At 38.0% G+C, this 21,871-nt stretch overlaps 2 protein-coding genes and 1 pseudogene across 4 annotated transcripts; all 3 read left to right on the top strand.

The window, feature by feature from the left end:
- Positions 1-638: 638 nt before the first annotated feature.
- Positions 639-3,281, top strand: LOC149002770 (ribonuclease 3-like protein 2). Its single transcript, XM_089136364.1, is given in 5 exon segments — positions 639-1,037; positions 1,132-1,284; positions 1,373-1,734; positions 3,091-3,235; positions 3,237-3,281. Coding segments are annotated over 5 exon segments (1,104 nt in total).
- A 4,247-nt stretch (positions 3,282-7,528) lies between these two features.
- Positions 7,529-16,684, top strand: LOC149002769 (uncharacterized). Of its 2 annotated transcripts, XM_089137030.1 has the most exons (3): positions 7,529-7,819; positions 11,964-11,987; positions 15,726-16,681. In XM_089137030.1, exons 1-3 carry the CDS (start codon positions 7,627-7,629, stop codon positions 16,070-16,072), a joined length of 564 nt encoding a protein of 187 aa, XP_088993156.1. In that variant the 5' UTR covers positions 7,529-7,626; the 3' UTR covers positions 16,073-16,681. The 2 variants fall into 2 exon arrangements, with proteins under 2 accessions (XP_088993156.1, XP_088993157.1); XM_089137031.1 differs by lacking the exon at positions 11,964-11,987 and having other exon boundaries at positions 15,726-16,684.
- Positions 16,685-16,763: 79 nt separating this feature from the next.
- LOC149002768 (peroxidase 29-like) lies at positions 16,764-20,307 on the top strand (annotated as a pseudogene). The gene is made up of 3 exons (XR_016170228.1): positions 16,764-17,440; positions 19,306-19,669; positions 19,769-20,307. The product of XR_016170228.1 is annotated as a peroxidase 29-like (transcript).
- The last annotated feature ends 1,564 nt before the right edge of the window (positions 20,308-21,871 follow it).

Raw genomic sequence — 21,871 nt, 5'->3', positions numbered from 1 at the left:
GGGGTCCAGATGAAAATTACCCATAAAAATAATATTTATACTTAACTCCTCGCTTATTCTTTTTCAACTATTGGATTATCTTTCGTGCATGTGGCATGATCGTCACCTTTAGTTGGAGGCAGCTGACAACTTCCTAACTAGGGATAGAGTTTCAATGTTGTGCATTAACGGAGCTGCATCTGGTGAGGATAGAATGAATGCCCAAGTCGAAATTTTGACACTCGTTTTTTTTTTTTTAACTTTTTCAATCATGCTTGCGTGTAACTAAAAAAAAAAAAAAATTCAAAAGAATTGATGGAAATTCCGCGGGTTGAACGGTTGAACCGCGAACGGCTATTCAAATTTATTCCGGAAATAACAAAAACGGAAAGAGCAGTCATAGTAGGAATCTTTAAGCGAAAAAACAAAAAACAAAGTTATAGTAGGAATCTGAATCAGAGACGGCAGTGACGTGTCCTCTCTATGTATATTTTCCTTCTCTCCTACTTCCTCTCTTGGTAGATTTCACACTAATGGTCGCTCGTTCCAGTTTCTTTCTTTGTCCCCAAGTGCCTAAAGCAACCAAAGCAGCAGCTATTACGATGAGGATGAAGAGGATTCTGAACAAGCGTTATGAGACTCTGGCGGTTTCTCGTTCCATGAATGCATCCAAATTCGATCAAGAGGAGTCATCATCATCTTCTTCTTCTTCTTCTTCAATGGGAATCGAAGCAGTGGACATGAACATGAGAGCAGCAGTGGTGGCCGTGGAAGAAATCCTCCATCATTGCTTCAAGGACAAGACTCTTCTTCAAGATGCCTTGACCCATTCCTCCTATACTCAATCCAATTCCTACCAACGCCTTGAATTCGTCGGCGATGCCGTTCTTGGCCTCATTCTAGCCCAAATCGTCTTCCGTGATTACCCAGACCTTGATCCTGGTCATCTCTCTCGTGTTCGCGCTGCCAACATTAGCACCGAAAAGCTTGCCCGTGTTGCTGTTCGTCATGAGCTCTACCGCTATGTCCGTCACAATGCCCCTCCTCTTCAATCCAAGGTTGGTGCTCGAATCCCGCCGGTTGTGAAAATTTTTCCTTTCTTGCTTTTTTTTTTTTTTTTAATCTCTTCTTTTGATTTCGTGTTCATTTTAGGTTAGCGAATTTGTTCTTGCAGTTCAAGAAGAAGATGAACCAGTTCCTTACTGTGGATCAGTCAAAGCGCCAAAGGTTTTGGCCGATATTGTTGAATCCGTTGCCGCAGCTATTTATATTGATTGCAATTATGACACTAAAGCTCTATGGAAGGTATTTTTTGTTTACTTCTTTTATTCTTTCTTTCCTGGTTTCCAACTTTTTTGTTTCAGTACGCTAACGGCCCCGGTTGTTGTTACAGATTCTTAAGAGATTGTTTGATCCAATTATTACGCTTGAGACCTTGCACAGGCAACCACAACCGGTGACTATGTTGTATGAGTTTTGCCAGAAGCAGGGGAAGCAAGTGGATGTTAAGCATTGGAGGAATGGGTCCAAGAACATCGCTAGTGTTTACGTAGACGGGCAGCTTACTGGCTCAGGTTCCTCAGAGCAAAAGGAGATTTCCAGGGTTAATGCCGCAAAGGAAGCTATGGAGAAGCTGTGGAAATTAGAACACTTGACCAAGACCGATGTTGGTAATGGGGCTGAAAAGACTGAAGGGGCTAAGCAAAAGTTGAATGAGATTTGTGTCAAGAACAGGTGGCATCCGGCTAAGTATAGGTATGCACTTCCTTTCTTGCTGGGACTTAATTTTGTTTCTTCTTGGAAAACATGCTGTTTGTACACTATTTGGAGTTTGGACCATTGCAACATGTCTCTGCACACTTAAATGCTTGGCATATTCTGACATTCCTTTGGTTTTCTGTTTGCTCATACTTGCTGACATTCCTTTGGTTTAGAAAGAAACTTTTTGTAGGGAACACAGGGTACCAATGGAGTTCGGATCCTCACCCTGTCGAGGGAGCACAGACTACTCCCCGGCAGCTTCCCAATCATACAAACAAGTGGGGCCCACAGGTGAAAATTTGAAGTTTTTTTTTATTATTTTTTTCAAAAAATATTTTTCACCTGTCGGCCCCACGTATTTGTGTGGTTGGAAAGAGACTGCTCCCCGACGGGGGTGAGGATCCGGACTCAGTACCAATGGGGGTGCCACCCTTCATAAGTTTTTTTATTATTTTTATTTGTGAGTCCCACCGAATTTTGTGGTTGACAAATGTAAAGGGAGTACAAAGTAGGGGATTGTGTTTCCGTGTTGTACAATTAATTCTCAGCACTGAGCTGCGTGCAATGAGGATGGAACAAGTTGTCGAGGTCAAAATCTCGACCACTTATTTCGTTGTTGGGTTTTCTTCTTTTTTTTTTATTATTATTATTATTTTTTATTTCATTTTTTAACTTTTTCAAATCTCGATCACTCATTTGATCATGGCCATACGCAGCTCAGTGCTACGCGTTAAATACGTACTGAAGTTGAACCCCAAAGTGCTCCCCGTCAGGGAGATAATCCGGATTCCCTGTGTAGTCCTTGGAGTTTAGAGCTTTATTTCGCTACCTAGTAAACTACATCTGGGCTGAAGTCCGATGCACGGGAAGGGGACCTTAGGGTCTACAAAGTACAAATGCACATATTTGGTCCCATCTGACATTCCACATTACCAGCTATTTAGGGCCTTATAGTGAGCCTTTCCCTTGTTGATTAGGAAACAGTTACTTATGATGTTGGACAAGTAAATCATAAATCTTTGTCAGGGTCATAGATACTATCCCTTAGAGGGACACTCCACAGTGTGGTAGGCCCGAATGCAAGAGTGGATCCTGTTGTGTTGAGGTGAAACCACCTGTAAATTCCATTGGGCTTTGCTGTGTCAATCCTGTCAGCATTTCTCAAGATTGAAATTGCTGAACTTGATTTCTTGCAGTTCTAACTTCTTCTTTTTTTTTCTTCTCTGAACTTCGTTATTTGTCTGTTGATTTCAAGCATTAGCGTTCCTATAATCAATTGGCTGTGTTCAGCTCACCTGCCTAGCTTGTGGTAATATAACTACTAACACCTTTCCATATGCACACATGCAGCATTAAAAGTGAGGAAGGTCCTTCCCACAACAAGAGATTTATCTGTTCAGTTGAAGTAGAAACTGCAGATCGTATATATATTTCAACTGGAGATATTAGGTCAAGGGTAAAGGATGCAGAGAACTCCGCAGCATCAATGTTTCTTTCGCAGCTTCAAGGTTAATGAACCTTGTGTTGGACTGGTCATCTGAAGTCTGAGCTGTTGGATTATTCATTTTGTTCTTGTGGTTCAACCCTAAACATGTATTTAATTTAGATCACGCGTAACAGAGATTGAGGTGAGATCCTTGCTCGAGAATTTGGCTATGTATCTTAGTAAATTCATGTTGTTCTCTCAAATTGTAATTGTTCAGGAATCACCTAGTTGCTGAGGGCAGCACCTTTTGGTTCTATCTGTGTAACATGTCCAATACATTAATGATAGTTGTTCTTTCTTTTATTTATTTTATTATTTTTTTCTTCTTCTCCCCGTGGTTTCAATCTTAAATTTTCTGTTAACTGGGCAAGATGGAAATTAGTTCATTCACAAATGGGCCAGCGTGGGCGCTAAGTGTGGGGGCGATGGGCGAGGGTGCGTCCTTTGAGAACTGGGAATGTGTGGTCACAACATGGTGTTCACTGAGGCAAAAGGTCAGATACCTTCTGTGCATGATGTGTGGCATGCTAGGTTGCCTGCTAATGGCCCAATGTGGGCAACCGTAATATCACCCCAAGGCTTGTGAAGTAATGTTTGTGTGATGTACCTAATCATACCTAATGCTTTGGTCCAATGTGGTGGTGAGTGTTGCAATGTTGACGAGTTGTAGAAATGATACTTGCCAATTGTAGAGGGATACAAGCCTTCGGAGTTGTATAAGCATGCAAGTAGATGTTGGAGTTGCAGTTGTCGTCGTCGGAGTAAATGAGGAGGTAAGGAGCTAAACCCTAAGTTGCAGTGGTGAGTTACAGTGGTCGTCGCCGAGCATAGTCTTGCAATGGGTGGAGAGAGTGAGGGAGAAAGAGAGAGAGTGTAAATGAATAAGAGAGGGTTGATGGGGGATTTAACCGGGGGTTATACGTATTACCCTCCATAGGGTATTTGAGTCATTAACATTTAAATTTAAAATGTGGTATATGGGGGTAGTTTTGCATTATACTCTAATGAGGGCAATATGGTCGTTTGATATATGACTTAATGGTATCTTGGATGAAATTTCAACAGTGTGCAACTTATAATTTTGCAAGTGTTCAACTTGTAATTTAGGCCACTAAAGTAAGTCATCCAAAGTTTAACCCCCACTAAAGTGTGCAACCTATAAAAAATTCCTTTTACTTAAAAAATGCAAAAATTTAATATCACCCTCTAAGTTATTTAATTTATTAGATAAACCATCTATTACTAATATTGTTAGACTTAGTTATCCTTTACTTTTCTATTTCCAATATTACATTTACATCCTAAATTTAAAATTACTATTCATGATGTATATTTTTCAAACTTTGTGAGAAGTTATGACTGTGAGGAGCAATTAGTCACATATGAAAGAGGGAGACAACAATACAAGTCAAGCATGCTTTCGTTCAAGTTTATTCTTGTCCTTTTGAAATATTTAACTTTTTTACATTATTACCAAATTGTATAACTTAGAGGCTGCATTAATCTTATTAACTCTTAAAGAAAATGGCAAATTGCATTGGCACCCCAAAATGGAGGCCTTAAAGCACTAACACCTCCACCTTATATTTAAAAATCATAGAGACCCCAAAATTGGATTTTCATTGGATATATTTGTTAAATTTATCATTGAAAATAGTTAAATCATTGTTTATTTTAAAAAAATATCCCTATAATGAGTAAAAAAAATTGGGGTTTACTACATATATGAGATTAGTGGCAAATTAGGGTTAAAACCCAGCAAGCATACCTGGAGGTTGCTTGGAGCGATTGATTGGTCAATCAACCGCCTTAAGCAACTACCCCTTAGTACTTTTCAGTAATTAGGTGCTTTGCTCAAGGGGTTGATCATCAACTCAAACCTAACCCTATACAACATGTGGGGGTGATCTTACCTTGATTCCGGACATCTTCACTCCGACTGGTGATCCACTTTCCCAATCCATCAAGGTTTCTACGGGTTCTTCTTTAGATTCCCAGTAAGGTAGGTTTTTCATCGGTAGAATCCAAATCCATGGACTCAAGGTATGGATCATGGACTTCAATCCGGATACTCCACAACTTATTCCGGCTCAACTTTTGGGATATCGGACTTGCAATACGGATCCTGAATTAGAATTACGAGGCTTGTTACAAAGGGTTTTAATAATTGGAAGAAATTTCTCAATAAAGACAGGATTACAACAGAAATTATTACAACAGAAATTACAAGAGCATTCTAATGCTTGCCAACAGACATTCTGCTAGGAAACAAGTCATCTTTGATGACCAATCATACATCATTGAAGAGATAAACCTAGAGAGCTTCAATGGTGTTGATATAGCTCTTTTTAGTGTTGGAGGTTCTACAAGTAAGCAGTTCACACCCATTGTGATGGAGCGTGGAACAATCATTATTCATAACAATTAGGGGTTTCTTTCTTTTTTTGGGTTTAAACCCTAAATTTAGGGAGTAGTGGTTGTTGGCAAGGGGACGGGTGGTACTTGCCGGCAATGGTGGGGGTTTCCATGGAGGTGTTGGAAAAAGATAGGTCAAGGGATTACCTAGGAGTTAGGTAGTGTGAGTGAAAGTGTAGGGGCATTAAAGTCATTTTACCACACATAAGTCAAATCTATTATTTTGGATTCAAACTTAATAGAAAATGTAAATGTGGGTAAAAAATATCTTAGAAATTGTAAAAAGTGGGCATCTAGTAATATTTCTCACTTAAGTGTGCAGAGTCATAGTTTCACCCCCACTTAAGTGAGCTCCCAATAAGAAAAGTTTTATAAATTATCAAACCATAACTTAATAGAAGCTACTAACGGAGTGTACCATTATGCCATTTATGAGAGATTTTGGGGTGTCTTTGTCAAATTGATATAATTTTGGGGTGTGTGTGATTTTTTATATTTATTTTGGGATGTCTCTAAAATTTTTAAATAAAAAAATGAAAATCATTGGTTAGGTGAATAAGTCAATTTGTCTTCTTCATGGTAATATTGATGGTGTTACTTGTTAGGCACAACAGATGTTTATAATAGAATAAATTGAAGGGATCCAAATGTAATAATTTGTATCCCAAGGGTTATTTTTTTTTCCAAAAAATCAGATTTTTTTTTCTTTCTAGTCATTATCAATCCAAAACCCTTGGGGGGGGGGGGAAATGCGGAGGTACAGAGATTCAACTTCAGAACTTGAGAACTCATTGATCTTATTGCCTCTATATTGGAGTAGACCCATAAATGGATAACCAAAAACCGTTCCAAACTTGCATTTATATCCCTTTACTATCTAAATTTGTATGATTACCAGTAGGATGCGGATTTGATAATACCCATTTCCAAGTAATTATTATCCGATTAAGTATAACTTTATTGATATTTCTTTATTTTAATAACTTTTTAAATCAAGATATATGGATATTTTTCTAGATTTTCTATTAAGATGAGTATAAAGGGAAACTAGTAGTGGAAAAATGCAAGAAAATAAAAAACTAAAAAGAGTAGAGAAAAAAGGATAAATTTGCTCGTTTTCTAAGTTTCAAACTTACTAACGCAAACAAAATGATAAAGATGCCAATGGGAAGTCAAAAAAAGCAGAGCATACGGTCCCATGTAGAAGAATTTCCACTGTGTCATACAGAGCTGATTGAATCCGTCCAAAATATATTATGGGAAGCAAATTTAATTATACTTTCTTTTAATTTTATTCTTTGTTTTTTTTTTTTTTTGGGGGGGAAAGCATTGTCAGCTAGTGGTAGTGATTTGGGGCCCATAGGCCTCAGAGGGAGGGGCATGAGGTAAGGGACGGAGGATTGAGCCCATGACTTCTTTGCATTAATGCCTCTTACAAGGAGGCTGCCACCCGCTATGCTAGAAGCACATTGACATTTATACTTCCATACAAAGTCGCTACTATCGCATGATAAGCACATTGGTTACACTCAATTTATATTTTAAATGATATTGGAAGAAAAAGAATTGCCAATCCGAGGTTAATAAAATGGTAAAGATCATACTTCTTAGTAAATATGTAATGGGTTTAACACTTGTGGACAACATATGTAATACCCCATCCCCATAAATAAAACACTTCTCCTTCCCAAAAAAAGAAAAGAAAAATAAATTGGAAAAAATCAAAAGCGAACCAATCATCAATCGTTTCCAATTTCCAAGTGGCCAAATCAAAATCCCCTGCTCTCTTCGGTTTGATTCACTTGCAACTGAACCGGGTTCGGTTCAAAATTTGCACCACTTGGTGCCACTCAGACACCTTAGTCGCTTTTAAGCGCAGAGATCGACGTTAACGGAATTCTTGCCGTTTCTGAGTTCTTCATCACTTCCACTCGTTCTTTCTTAATAAGCAATCGGAAGTAGGACCGAGCTCTGGATCTAGAGAAATGGCGTTGCGTCAAGGTGGGTTCTGCATCCCTGGGGTGCTGAAGGCAACAATTGCAGTGATATCACTGTGTTTAGCTGGTTACGTATTGGTGCCTCCACTCTACTGGCACTTAAGCGAGAAATTGGCTGCCTCTTCTTGCCCTCCCTGCGTCTGCGATTGTGCTTCACAGCCTCTTCTCTCCATCACCGAAGGTAACCAGTCCATTCTATAGCTTTCACTTGATTATGGTCATAATAATAAGAATAAATAGTAATCAGAGATCTACTCCGTTTATTTTCCTCATCCAAAGCTACAAATCCGTTCAGATCTTTGGTTGAATTGCCCTATTTAATCTTAAATGCAGTGATTCTGTTCTATTTGGATGTTAAAATATTTCGTGATTACAAAAATTTTGATCCCTTGAACATAGTACCATAAAAATGGTGGGATCCAGTACTTTTACCCTCTTTGGGGATCTATCATAAATCAAAACCAATCGGAAACAATCATATGGCAATGTATCAGAGCCACAGCGAGTTATCGTCCCTAGCAAGCGATGGTATATAATCAATATTTTCTACTCTAAAAACTGAATTGGAGACGAGGAAACAACCCAAGGTTTGAAGTGGGTGTGTTGCAGACTATAAATGTATTCATGTGGTTTTATTTTGGAAAGGCAGTGGTGGTTGGGTGGGAGATGGAGAATTCAGCTACCTTTATATTCATCTTCTTAGCACACCGCGCCATCTGTACGGATCCTCAATCCCAGAATAGGAGAAGACGAAGAAGAAATTGCTGCTTGGAGGGCAGCAGACCTAGAAATGAAGGAAAAGGGAGAGAGCGATTGTATTTTCATTCTGTCTCGAAATGCCTTGCCCAATTACATATATAGCTTACCATATTACTATTATATCCCTTAGGCCATTCTCACCTTTACATGCCCTAGCCAATGACCCATGTCTTAAAATGACATTCCTATCCCGATCATCGCTTGCAAATTACCCTTCTACCTATCGAACTTGTAAGATCGCCCACCCTTTTGGAGAATCTTGTCCTCAAGGTTCAACTACATTCAATACTGTAACAGCAGGAACTATGTACTTGAATGTCAATGGGGATGTTGTTTCTTGTAAGGTAGGTGAGACTTTGGTATCACAGAGAACCCCACCATCATTGAGGAACATGAACTTCCAGCCATCCAGTGAGATCAAACTGCAATACCTAGATTGTTATGAGTGATTCTGTCAGCTGTCTTAATTTTCCATGCACCCATAGATCCATTGAACACCCAAAAGTAGGAGGAAACATCATTTACTTGCTACTATACCTCAAAGTGGGAGCCAATAACTCTATTCGGAGTTTCATTTACAAGCTCCAAAAGATCACTGTTTTTCAACAAGACCCATACTCAAGATTGACCTCAAAGCGTGGGATTGTCAATTTCAAGAAATCTGGACTGGGTTAGAATTCAGCATCAGATATTATAACAAATGCATATTCTTTGTTGTAATCAAAACATATGACAGAATTTAAATCATCAGCTTTGTTTCCCTTTCTTGGAAATTGATGGCTGTATATTGTGGTCTGAGATCTGTGCTTCCCTGCAGAGACTTCATTTCCCTTAGAAATTTTGTCTTGTCTTCGTCAGAGTCATCTAGGGCCTGAATTGAGACTTGATCTCTTGGTGAATCCAACTGAGGTGCAGTCAAGACTGACAGTGTATAAAGCTCTCTCTCATTGTACAAGGGAATTCAAATGAGAACCGTATGAAATATACACAAGTCTTCAAGTTCATCTGTTCTTCCTTTTGCTGTAGGCTGCAAGTTCGTACGTTTAATCCAGAAACATCCAAGACAGTGTAGCAACCAATCAAGTGATTGAACCAAGAATTGGAACAATAAATAGTTTCAAGAATGCCTTGACAATTAGGACAACATAATATGCTCTAAATGACAGACAAACCACATAAAACCAGTGCACACTATTTTGAAACCTCAAAGTTGGATTCGACTGAAATCCAATCCTTTCATATCTAAGAGAAGGGCTGCCGCTGTAACAAGAGTATGTAATTATGCAAACTTCATTAATCTTACTCTAGTTTTCAGTACTTCTCTTCTCAAAGAAAGCACCATTCCTTTCACTACTTCAGCAAACAGTGTGGAGAGGCTTTATACTAACCAGGAAATCCAAGTTGCAGCTGAGGGCAGATATGGGCTGTGGACGACCAATCTATAGTGAACACCTACATGCTTTCCCAGTTTTGAGGCTTGAGTGCAGATGAAAACTTCTTTTTGGAAACACATCCTTTCCTTCCATTCCTTCTCTACTTGGAAGACCACCAACCATAACTTCAACAGCAACACTGATACACCACATCTGTGGGTTAATGGATCCCTACAATGTGAAACCAATCTCTTGAATCTAAATGGAGTAGGCATGAAATAGCTGTGACAAAGATTGATCACTGGATATGCTTGCACTTGCTATGCTTGCTGCTGTTCTAGAAGTAGAAGAACCCATGTTAAAAGACTAGCATTTGGTTCTTCCTGTAGAAGAAAATCTCATGCAGTCATTCTGACTTCATGAGCTTCTTCTTGATTCTTGTGAGCTAACATAATAACCCCAAAAAAAATTTCAGGTATCCATTGGTTTTTATGCTAATTTTAATAACCCTCTTTAAGGATTCATGAGTTCTCCTTTCCAGTACCCATCCCTTTCTATTTATCTCTGTAGGAACAGACCTGAACCTAAGGAGATAAGGCTCTGAAGAATCTTTGTGACAAGGCTTATTTGCTTTTGCAATTTGAAGATGAGTTTCCCGTTCTCATAGCCATTCCCAGAAGCTGATCTTGAAACAATGATAGCAGGGAAATTAGGAAGCACCTTTGTATACATTAATCTCAAGGTAAATGTAGTATTTATATAATTTATATGTACGGCTAACTCCCCATGAGGTATGATTTTCCAATGGATAGTCGATGTTGATTCATGATTTTGAATGTCTCTAATTCAAAACCGAACATCTAACTTTCATTTCATTCAGCACCTTTATAGAAGATGGATAGATTCACTGATCTAAGTGTGAATTTGAAAAAATTTAGGTCCATAACATCTATGTTAGTTTTTCTGTCTGAATGCATCCAAAGAACTTGCTTTCTAGATGATCCTTCTAGATTAGCACAATCTTCTGGTAGAGAGCAGAGAGGAAGCTGATGACCCATTAATTGAAGGCCCAGAACGAACCTCCAAGTTTGATTTTCTAGATTTGCAGAGAGAAGATGAGATCTACGAACCCCCCCCCCTCCTTTTTGTTGCCTTTCTTTGTTCTCTACCGTTTTCTGTCATGGTAACATGATTTTAAAGTTGGAATCAAAATCCGTGGAATTGGCTGAAGCTTTTTCCCTTGATGAAGCCATCGATGCTTGGCAGATTAATTCTCCAATCTCCATTCAAAACCCTAACCAGAATGAAGATGTAGTAGAAAGCAAGAACGAAGAAGAAAGTGGAATTGATAAGGGTAACAAGGTAATCTTGCAGTCAATAAGGGTAATTTAGAAATTAAAAGATTTAAAACGACCTTTCAATGGAAGTCACTAATGGATTGGACTAAGTGTCCAACGCACGTCCAACTCGATGCTTATGCTTTTTAAACTTAAAATGGATGTCAGCAAGTAAAGAATATACCATTTTGGGGGTGTCTCTGCTATTTGCTCATACAAAACAGTGAAAATAGTGGAGTTAGAAATTGATTTGTAAAGTTATTTGAATGGTTTGGCCTAAAGCTCACATATACCTGGAAAGTGTTTGTTCAAGGTAATGATTTTAAAAGACAAGACAAAGGCCAAAAACAAATTGAGTTGATTTATTTTCTTGTTCATTTGTGAGTTTTTTTGGTCCTTTTTTTTTTTTTGGGGGGGGGGGGGGGGGGGGGGGGGGGAGGGTGGTTGTCATTCATTTGTTAGTGTAAAATATCTGCCTGAATGAATTGGAATGTGTGATAAAATTCTTGCAGCTGGCTTGAAGCAGTTCGATACTTGGTTAAATTTTTAGATATTTTTTCTTATAGTTTAAATTGTTACTGTAATGAAATATGTTTTTCACATTTTAAGAAGACACTGGTGTGGTTGCTGGGCTTCTTGATCCAATCTAAGCAAATCTGTTTGAGTTTAACTTTTGTTTTAGTGCGTGCAATGTGTCAGACTGAACTTTATCATCTTTTGCTTCACTTCCATTTCTTTCTATTTGATAAATGTCAAACTAAACTTTATCTTCTTTTGCTTCACTTCTGTTTCTTTCTATTTGATTTTTTTGGTCAATCTTACATTTGTTTTGGTTCTTTTGTATTTTTTCCTGCAGGATTAATAAACACATCCTTTGCAGGTTAGTCTGTTGCTCAAAACTATATGTGGAGTATGTAAGCTTCAGTTAGTTTTTGTAAAACATATTTGTTCCAAGTGCATGTAATGGGGGTATCTTTGGCTTCTGTTTATGGGATTCTTGGGAATGCAGTTTCTCAAACTAAAAAAATGTGCATTCATTAGAATTATTTCACTTGGAATATTTAATTTACAATCTGGAGAACCTCTCCAAGCGGCCGGGGGGTGGGGTGGGGGGTACCACTTCTGAGTCTCTACTTTGCTTTACCTGTGCCTATGATGCCCTTCCAAATCTGGCCTAATTGCTATGCTGGGGTTTTGGTTTTTTTGGTCTGGGAAATAAAACTTACAGGAGCATAAAGGGTTGGAATGTTTCATCTACTATCCATATGAGAAAGAGTTTGCTGCTAATATTTGTTTCAGATATTTGAGTTGTTCTTACAGTTATCTTCTTAATTTTGGAGGTCTGGGTGCCTATGCATGTAATCTGGAAACAAATCAATTAATATTCTCAATCATTTATTTGAAATTTTCTTTTATGTGCATGTTTTCTGCTATTTCATCTTATTGTTGTAGTTTGTGTTCCCAAGGGCACCGAATATTATCCTCTTCAATGCATTCTTGTGTGTTCTTCAGAAAGAATTGAAGGAGAAATAACCATGAAATGGACCCATGAAAATGAAAAGGAAATATGAAGGCTATATTTATGTCATTTTTAAATGAAATGTGACGCAGGCAAGCTACATTCAGGAGAGACGGTGGAGAACCAAAGGAACATGTTCCTCAAGTATTCTGTCAGATAAAGTAAGAGTTAATATTTCTTTTTAGGATACCCATGGTACAACATTCAATCGAAATGTGTGAAACTTTGGTTTCTGGAGAAAATGAGACGAAACCTGGGTGAAATTAAAAAAGTACCAGGTTTTGACTGAGGTGGCTTGAAACCTGGTTTCAGTCCAGGCTGGTTGGTTCTTTTAATAAAACTAGACCCTTTCGGTCGAAACATGCAAGATTTCGCTGGTTTTGATAGCTTTTGTCAGGTTTGGGCGACTGAGTTGTGACCCCCAAACCCTATTTTTGCCGGTTTTTGTCTTTCAACATATTTTTCCACCTTAAATCAGTAACTCCATTACCTCGTTCACATCATTTTCTCCTCCTACTCAGCCCTTCAGTGCACCAGAAATGGAGCAGGAGCCCTGACAGAGAGATCCACAGGGGGAGGGAGCAGTGGTCTTCTCAGTTGAGCAATAGCTTGTGCTGCTAATGTCGTAAGAAGAGAGCCTTCTTACCAATCATCCAAGGACCACCCTCAAGCGCATAGGTCTTGTCTTCAGCAGAAGAGGACTTGAATAAGAGAAACCATGGTCAAGGAGGAAAATGTTCGGTGAAGCAGAAAGCTTCCATTGTTTAGAGAGGCAGGCCTGAACCAAGTGGAAAGGAGGCCTTGATCCTAAAAAATTGCCGACCAAGTAGTTGCTCCATCTGGCAATTTCATTCTCCAAAATACCATAAGGGGAAATGTGGGAGGAGGGGGATGGGGAAGAGAAGAAAGAGGTCCATGGGGTGGAAGAGGGTGAGGGGACAGGGCAGGTGGCTGGAGGAGGGGGTGGGAGGGGAGTCAGACATCCCCTCACTCAATGCTTCCCAAAAGATGAATGTTAGTTTAGTATCTTTATCTTAGTTTAACTGGTCTAATTATGTAAATTGTGCCCAACTTAAGTTATAAGAGCAGAACAGTCTTTGTCATGTTTTGCTTCAGTTTATGTAATTTTTAGTCAGTCTAGGAGTCCTTTTTAGTTCGAAGAGTTCTATTTAAATTTGGATTAGTATGTTGTGTACAACAAGGAGAGTAAGTTTCTAAGTCCTAATTTCACTAGGACTTCTTATGTAAAGCTATAAATAAAGCTCTGAGGCATGCAACAGAGGACAGAATTCGGAACAGAATTAATAAAGAGAGTGTTGCTGCCTAAGAGAAAGGTTTTAGTAGAGCTTCTCATCAGTTTTAAGGGATCTTCATGTGATCGAATAAGCAACCTAAGGTTTTCATCTGAAGGATCTTCAGCAGTGTTTGTAGCCTGCCTCCGCTATTCCATGTCCATCTTAGCCCATTGCTGGTCCTGCATTACAGCTAAGTAAAAGTCAGCAATTAATTTCATTCCCCTTCTCATATCATCTTTTTTTAGTATTTTCTAGAATTTTTAGACTTTTCAAGAGACCCAAAATTCAAGGTTATATCTACACCAATCTAACCGTTAGATCTGTCCCAAACTTTAGGTACATCATCCCCCTAGCCTTAGTTACCTAAGAATCCAATTTAACCCCATCTAACCGCCCAATTTCAAGGTATAATTTTTTCTTAAATTTTCATACTCCTTAGATCCCTGAAAATAAGAACACCCTTATATCTTCTAATTTAGCTATCCAAACCTAGCTAAACATGGGGGATCATATCCCTATACCATTACCTACATTCCCTCCAAGTTTCGCACCATTGCCATAACTTTTGAATCTCAAGAACATACCCCATTCCCCAGACATTCCACTATTTTAAAATTTTCACTCCATTACCCTTGATATTCCTCCATACCAATTAATCCAACCAGGGATACAGCCATTAGTTTAAATTCAATTGAGTTCATACCCATAATATACCCCACATCCCATAACCAAAATTTCAAGGATTCCTTTCTTGGTCCTGTATAAGTTGATTCTATTGAAAAGATCCTGGAAAAACTGGCCCTCATTCACTTGAGGCTGCAGTGACACATGGTTTATCCACTACATTTAAACCTAAAAGAAATGTGGATATAGGAACTCTTATTGTCTGTATCTATCTATTTCTAAAATTCAATGTTCCTCATGACTTGAATTGGAAAGCGTCAATACTTTGGGACCATATTCAAAATAGATCTGTAGGTTGTGTGGCACATGGTTTATCCACTGCATATAAATGTCAAAAAGAAGTGGAAATCAGAAATCTAGTTGTCTATGTCTATCTATTGCCAAATATTCTTCTAATACCTTTTGACTTGAGCCGAAAGTATCAGCATTTTGTAACCATATTGGAAATAGATATGCTGATTTTATTATATGGTTTACTGGAAAATGCATGGTTTAAAGTATATGGATACATATCTTAGGGTTGAATAGGGAAACCCAAGTCATCAGCCAATGTGAACATAACCTAGGCTAGGTATTCTGCCAGCTGTTGTTAGTGAAGCTCAATTTGCTAAACCAGAATTCTGCTGACCATTAATTTTGGGGTCTAGACACGGCTGAATGGCGTCAGCGTTCTCGCCAGCCAGAGGTATTGTGTGGTGGAAATTTTGAGAAAGAGATTCAAAACCACAGATTGTGAGCCCCTATTATCAACAGGTGTAGAGGCATTTTTGGGCAAGGGTTGGACATTTCTGGGTTTAAGGTTTTTGTTTATTAAGTAGAGATGTTATCTCAAGTTGAAAGGGTAGGAGTCTTTGCTTTGTACTGTTTTCTTCATTTTCCAGTAGTGAAACCAGCATATAGCTCAGCCTTGGACGTAGCTTTGGTTGAACAATGTAAGTCCTGTTCCTTCTGCGTTTGGAATTTCTATGTTTCAGTCATCACTGTGTCACATTCCTGCACCAACTTAAACAGACAGGATTTTGAGGCCTTTTCTAGATAGTGAGGTGTTGGCATAAGGTTAGTGATGATTTTAATCTCATTCCATGTTCAATTCTCATTATGTCTATTTGTGTCTCTGCAGATTGTGGGAAGAATGATACAACAGAGGTGAGTGAAGACTCTGAAAAGAACTATGCAGAACTTTTATCAGAGGAATTGAAGCTAAGGGAAGCTAAAGCCTTAGAGGATCATCAGCGTGCTGACATGGCATTACTTGAGGCAAAGAAGATGGCATCTCAGTATCAAAAGGAAGCAGACAAGTGCAATTCAGGGATGGAGACTTGTGAGGAAGCAAGAGAAAAGGCTGAAGCTGCATTGCTGGCGCAGAAGAAATTGACTCTAACATGGGAGATGAGGGCTCGCCAAAGAGGCTGGAAAGAGAGCTCTACCAAGTCTCATGCTCACTCTCAATATGTTCAGACTGCGTAGGGAGGCGCACTAGGGAAATGTATTCATACAGTTTTGAAGGGCAATTTTCCTCCCCACAGCACATGAATGCGGTAGTGACAGAAAAAAAAAAAAAGGCTCCTTGTTGGGTTTGCACATCAAAGAGGAGCATTTTGGGGGAGGGTGGATTCAAGGAGGAGATGGTGGCATGTAGTATCCAACAGTCACATCCATCTTAGCCTGTATAGTGACATAAACATGCTTTGATTCAATTTTTATATATATTCTTCTTTCAACACGATGCTATGCGAAGTTTTGCTCGATAGCAGTGTTTTCGGAAATTCTGTTGTGTTTGCTTATCTTTTCATACATTGTATTTGGATATATTAGTCGCTAAACTTAGGGTTTTTCAGTGTTGTAACACATGAGAAGTACTTTTATTGAGGCACTCTTGGCTAGGCAAGGAATGCTAGAAGCTCTTTCTAAGGGGATTGATATTTTGGTCATTCAACGTGAACCAAGTAACATTACTGGCTTTGCAATCAGCATCAACTGCCTTCCCTTCCATTAGTTCACTCACCTGTTGAAGACAATTTGGTCTCTATACGAACCCTATACTCTCTTTTGAATTGACTCGTTTTCTACCCAAAAAAGAAAAAGCTTAACCTAATTTTGTATGTTTGATTTGTTAGATACTTATAGTACTTGCTGACCATTAATTGCAATACAACTGGGTGGAGGTGAGTACCCATCTCATTTGCTATTAGTTAACATCTCATAGATGTCATTTGGTTGTATGGTTGTAGTTGTTGCTACACAATTAAAAGGTCTTTCAAGATCCAGGGGAGTGTAAATTCCAGAAAGTACTGCAGTTCACCTTCGTCCTCTCGCTTCCCAACAAAGAAGAAGGAGAAGAGAAACAATGAGCATTGCACTTTCACATGCTCTGTACAATAAATGAGGTAAGTTCAGCTTGGTTGCAGGGATAACACTGGATACCGACAGTTCCACACAGGATCTAATGAATGTGCAAGCGTTTATTTATTCAGCACTTCATGTCATAAAAGACTACCATTATGGATCTACTTACACCTTCACATGTAGATGTACAGAGAGTAATTGAGAGAAAGATAAAAAGGGCAGTGTTTCTGTGTTTGTGTTGTCTCTCCCTGGAAAGTGAAAATGTGGTCTCTCATCAAAGATCTTACATTAGTAGTAGCAGCAGCAGTAGTGATGATGGTTGTGGTAGGGGGGATTGCTGAAGGAGCTGGACTCACATATGACTACTACCAGGATTCATGTCCAGATGTAGAAGACATTGTAAAGAAAGCAATTCTGCCCATTCTCCTTGCTGATCCTACTGCTCCGGCCGCCTTCCTCCGCCTCATGTTCCATGACTGCCAAGTTCAGGTAACCATCCATTATGATGTATATGCACTCCTCTCTCTCTCTCTCTCTCCATCCATATACTTTCAAATTGTAAGCCAACATGCACCTTCTTCAGGCTTTTTGGCTCTTCTGTAACAATCCTGTGGCTATGAAAACCACATTTTCTTGTTACATTGCTACATATTGCGCTTCTGAAGCCACCACCGTTCACTGTTATTCATTTGAATTTGTTTCCTTTTCATTTTGATCGGATTATCTTTACACCTCCTAGAGTTGTAAACTCTCAACGTTGGAATAAAAAAAATTGAGGAACAATAGACATAATTGTTACCCATAATGCTTTGATACCGAATTTACTCTTTTGTTTTTGAATTACTTATTCATTCCCACCCATTTTAGGTTTCTACGCATTCACATTTATTGATACACTTTACAAGATCTTTCTTCCCAACCACCATTGCAACTATTGTTATCCATTCATTTATTATGAGTTTCATCACTTCATGAATCCATCACAAGTCACAACCCCCTCCATTAAGAGCATATCCATCAATTCCTCACTATCGTATGGGCCGAAACCATAAAATGAGAAAGGAAGAGTCTGAGTTTATCAATACTCAGATGCTATCCTCCCTCCTAGGGGTGAAAGAATTGTGAGAGTTTTTCACCATTGACCCCTAATTTGAGGCTAATAAACACAGGAAGTGTTATTTGACCTAAAACATCACCTAAACTAAGCAACGCCCGCCCCGAAACCAAACAAAAAACAAAAACCATAAAAACCAGATCATGTGATAGTTCTTGATAAATAAATAAAATCTCCAACCAGGTAAAGAACGAAGAGTCACCAAGGAAAAAACCAGAGAAAAACTCGAGCCACAATGTTTTAGGGGGCCGGACTAAACTACCTCCGTGGTGCTACCCCAACAATCTCACAGAAATTCCCTGTCAACGATCGTAGCTTCCGATAATCATGAACCTCTAGAGTGGGATTATACCCCCAAGTGGTTGGTTGTGAAAAATCTCTCTAGATTGCAAAAACCGTGAAATCCGGCATAGAAGCGATTCACATATCAAAGATTGGACACATAGGTAAAAAGTGCAATAAATGTAGATTTATGGGTAAGTGGTGATATCCATAAATTTCAAAAAAACTATACATTTGTACATTCACAAAAATCAAGTCAATCAAATAGTTTTTTAGGATGAATCCACAAATTTCATTCCACAACGAAACATTTAATTTTATAAATTATGACTCCATAGATTTGAAATTTCGATAGATAAATTAAAATGAAATCTCCGGAAGAAGAACGAAAGAAAAAGAAAGACAAAAAAGGAGCACGATGTTTTATCTGTTGAAGCTAGACAACCCTGACTCCGGAAAAATACTAATGAGTTGATTTTCTCTTATCCACATTTTGCTTGATTTAAAGAATTGTATTAAAATTAATATTAACATATTTCAATCCCCTACCCTATAAAAAACATTTAGGTGGCTTTATGTAACTGTATCTCCACTCTCCAGAGCTTTCTTTCTAATGTTTTTCACTATAAATAAATAAATAAATACATAAAAAGAATTGATTTTCTCTTCCTCTTTTATACTTGGAATTGCATGTTTAAACCACTGAACCCTCCCCCAAATCGAAAAAAACTATCGTAAGCTTCTTTCTATTAATTCTATTATGAGGTCTGATTCGATTATGGTTTCGATAGGTTTGGTTGGTTTACTGAACCACCAATGATTTGATTTGATTTTTCCCATCAGTTCTGGTTGGTTCGACCGGTTGGCCTGGAATTTGAGATCCTTTTCAAAAGACATTAGCAGTCTCTATTTCAGGCATTGGTACTTACTATTGATTAGTATTTTGTTTTGGCCACAGGGATGTGATGCATCGATACTCTTGGATTCTCATGATGATCAGAACATAAACTCTGAGATGGGTTCAATCAGAAATTTTGGAATTAGAAGGAGAGAGTCCATTACTTACATAAAATCAATTCTGGAAGCTGTGTGTCCTGGTCAAGTCTCTTGTGCAGATGTGATTGCTCTAGCTGCCAAGGAATCTGTTTTCTACTCAAGAGGTCCTCTCATTCAGATTCCTCTTGGGAGAAGGGATTCTATTTTTTCTAGTCATCAACAAATGGCAGATGCTTATCTTCCACCCCAAAGCATTAACGTTGATGATTTGCTTAACATCTTCATGGCTAAAGGAATGAATCTCCAGGAGTCAGTTGCAATCTTAGGTAATTAACAATTCATTAAGTACTTAATCATGGAACTAACTTGGATTTAACTAGCTAAATCCAAAGATTCGTTGTGGGTTATTTGTATTGGAATTGCAGGAGCACATACACTAGGTGTTGGTCACTGCATGAATATTGCAGATAGACTATATAACCAGCAACAGCTCCACCAGGAAGAGAGAATCAATCTTGGTTTCCAAGCTCTTTTGAAGCTCAAATGCCCCACAAGAATCCCTTTCACAAACCTTACATTTGTGAGAAATGATATCACCTTCTTTGATATTTGATAATCAGTATTACAGAGATGTGATGAATGGAAGAGGCTTGTTCCACATTGATTCCATCATCTCAGTAGACGATAGAACAGCACCCATTGTGGAAGAATTTGCAGTGGATGAAGAATACTTTTTCCAGGTCTTCTCTTCTGCATTTGTGAAGCTTTCATCATCAAATGTTCTTACAGGTGAGAGAGGTGAGATTAGAAGGCAATGCAACCGAGTAAACTAGAGATTTTATTTAGGTTAGTGTAGTAACCCATTAAAATTCAAGTTTGTTGAAATATTATTGAGTTTTATCATTTTGTTTACTATATATTTTGGAGAAGAGACTTCAAGCAATGTACACCTACACGTTACAACTCTCTTTCCTTCCTATATAGTTTCTTTTTAATATCAATTATGAGAATTTTTTTTCATTATTTTAAATTTTTTTTGGCATTTATTATTAGTATTATTTTTATTTAAAATAATAGAAAAAAAACTTTCAAATTCCATAATAGACTCTTTGTCTATTATGAATTATGGAGAGAATTTCATTCTCTTTATTTATGCGCTAGTTTACTTAAAATTTTATAATCAAGATGATGGCAAAATAGTTAATATACATTCTTTTATAACCATACTTTTTCTGTCTTTTCTCACTTGCTCACTATTATTTTATAACAAATTTTCATTTTAACACCAAACTTATTTTTCATTCTTGACCATTAATGAATTCTTATAATTATTTCAATAGACATAATAGAGAATGAAAATTGATACAAAAAAGAGCCATAGTTTACACAAGAAAAAATAAAATAAAATGGGTATCCAGGTTTCAAAAAATTCATGTACTTGAGTAAGGGTCTTCCGAAACTTAAGAGAGATTAGGGCTAATATTCTGGCCGCAATCAACGGGTTTCCAACATTGAAATCCTTTTGAATATGGAATTTGGATTAGTGATTGGGACGGCACACGTCAATGAGTGAGCTCTCGGCCCTTCTAGAGGATCCGAATCCTTACCACTCAGTGGCCTATCACCCATGCCCCATATCCTCACAAAGGACTTGACACAAACCCTCCCATGTACCATGTATCAGATTTTAAGGGAGGATAGGCAATTGGGTGGAAATGATCCTCCACCTACATGGAAAATGAAAATTTTCAACACATTTAATAGTGTGGGGGGTAGAGAGGAATGGAGGCTTAGAATTTAAAACTTCATTGATTTTACTTTTTTTACATGAGAACCCATAACACCATTATTTTAGATGCACAGATTCACACTTCATGACTGACTTAATGGAGCATTGATGAACAAGTGCCTAATTTGACTTAATGGAAAGTTCATAAAGAAAAAAATTGCAATTAACATTTGCAGCAATAGCTTCAAAAAAAAACAATATATTTTGTGTGTTAATTGTAGACTTACTGTAACAAGATCGACAATGGATTTTCCATCCTTTATTTTCTAATGGTTTGTATGCATCTCGACTAATTCTTAAAAAAAATCTCATATGCATAAGAGCAATTGGAGATTTAAGTTCGATTATTATGTCCTTTGTTTTCTCTTTTATAAGAATGAGATCTTCTAACCCTGCTAATATTCAGAAATTCCTTCACTTCTGTGCAATTAATGCATAGTATTGAGCTGCGAATGGTGTGGATGAAATCTGGCATAAATCTGGACCATTTGTAGCTCAGTGCTGCGCATTAGCACTGAAGCAAATCGCCAATATCCTATCCATTGATGAGCTGTTCCATTTCTTTTTCTTGTAGTGAATTATATTTGGACACATCACAACATATAAAATCACATAGTCCTTTCAATTGAGTTCGAATCACCTCCCCTTAAGCACAAAATGCTCCTTTAATGTTTTTTTTTTATCACAAAAATAGAGTGGCTCACAAGGAAAAATAAATTAAAAAAAAAAAAAAAAAAAC

This window comes from Hakea prostrata, chromosome 10 (genome assembly GCF_041222555.1).
Source record: "Hakea prostrata isolate BN-2017 chromosome 10, UWA_Hpros_2, whole genome shotgun sequence".
Classification (NCBI taxonomy): domain Eukaryota; kingdom Viridiplantae; phylum Streptophyta; class Magnoliopsida; order Proteales; family Proteaceae; genus Hakea; species Hakea prostrata.
The sequence above is the reverse complement of the archived record's forward strand: the minus strand, read 5'-3'. Positions and strand labels throughout refer to the sequence as shown.

Bases quoted from the DNA above. Each gene is read 5' to 3' on its own strand.
- LOC149002769 (XM_089137030.1), top strand. From the start codon at position 7,627: ATGGCGTTGCGTCAAGGTGGGTTCTGCATCCCTGGGGTGCTGAAGGCA. The intron at 7,820-11,963 runs GTAACCAGTCCA...TTTTTCCTGCAG, and splicing joins TCTTCTCTCCATCACCGAAG to GATTAATAAACACATCCTTT. The intron at 11,988-15,725 runs GTTAGTCTGTTG...GTGTCTCTGCAG, and splicing joins AATAAACACATCCTTTGCAG to ATTGTGGGAAGAATGATACA.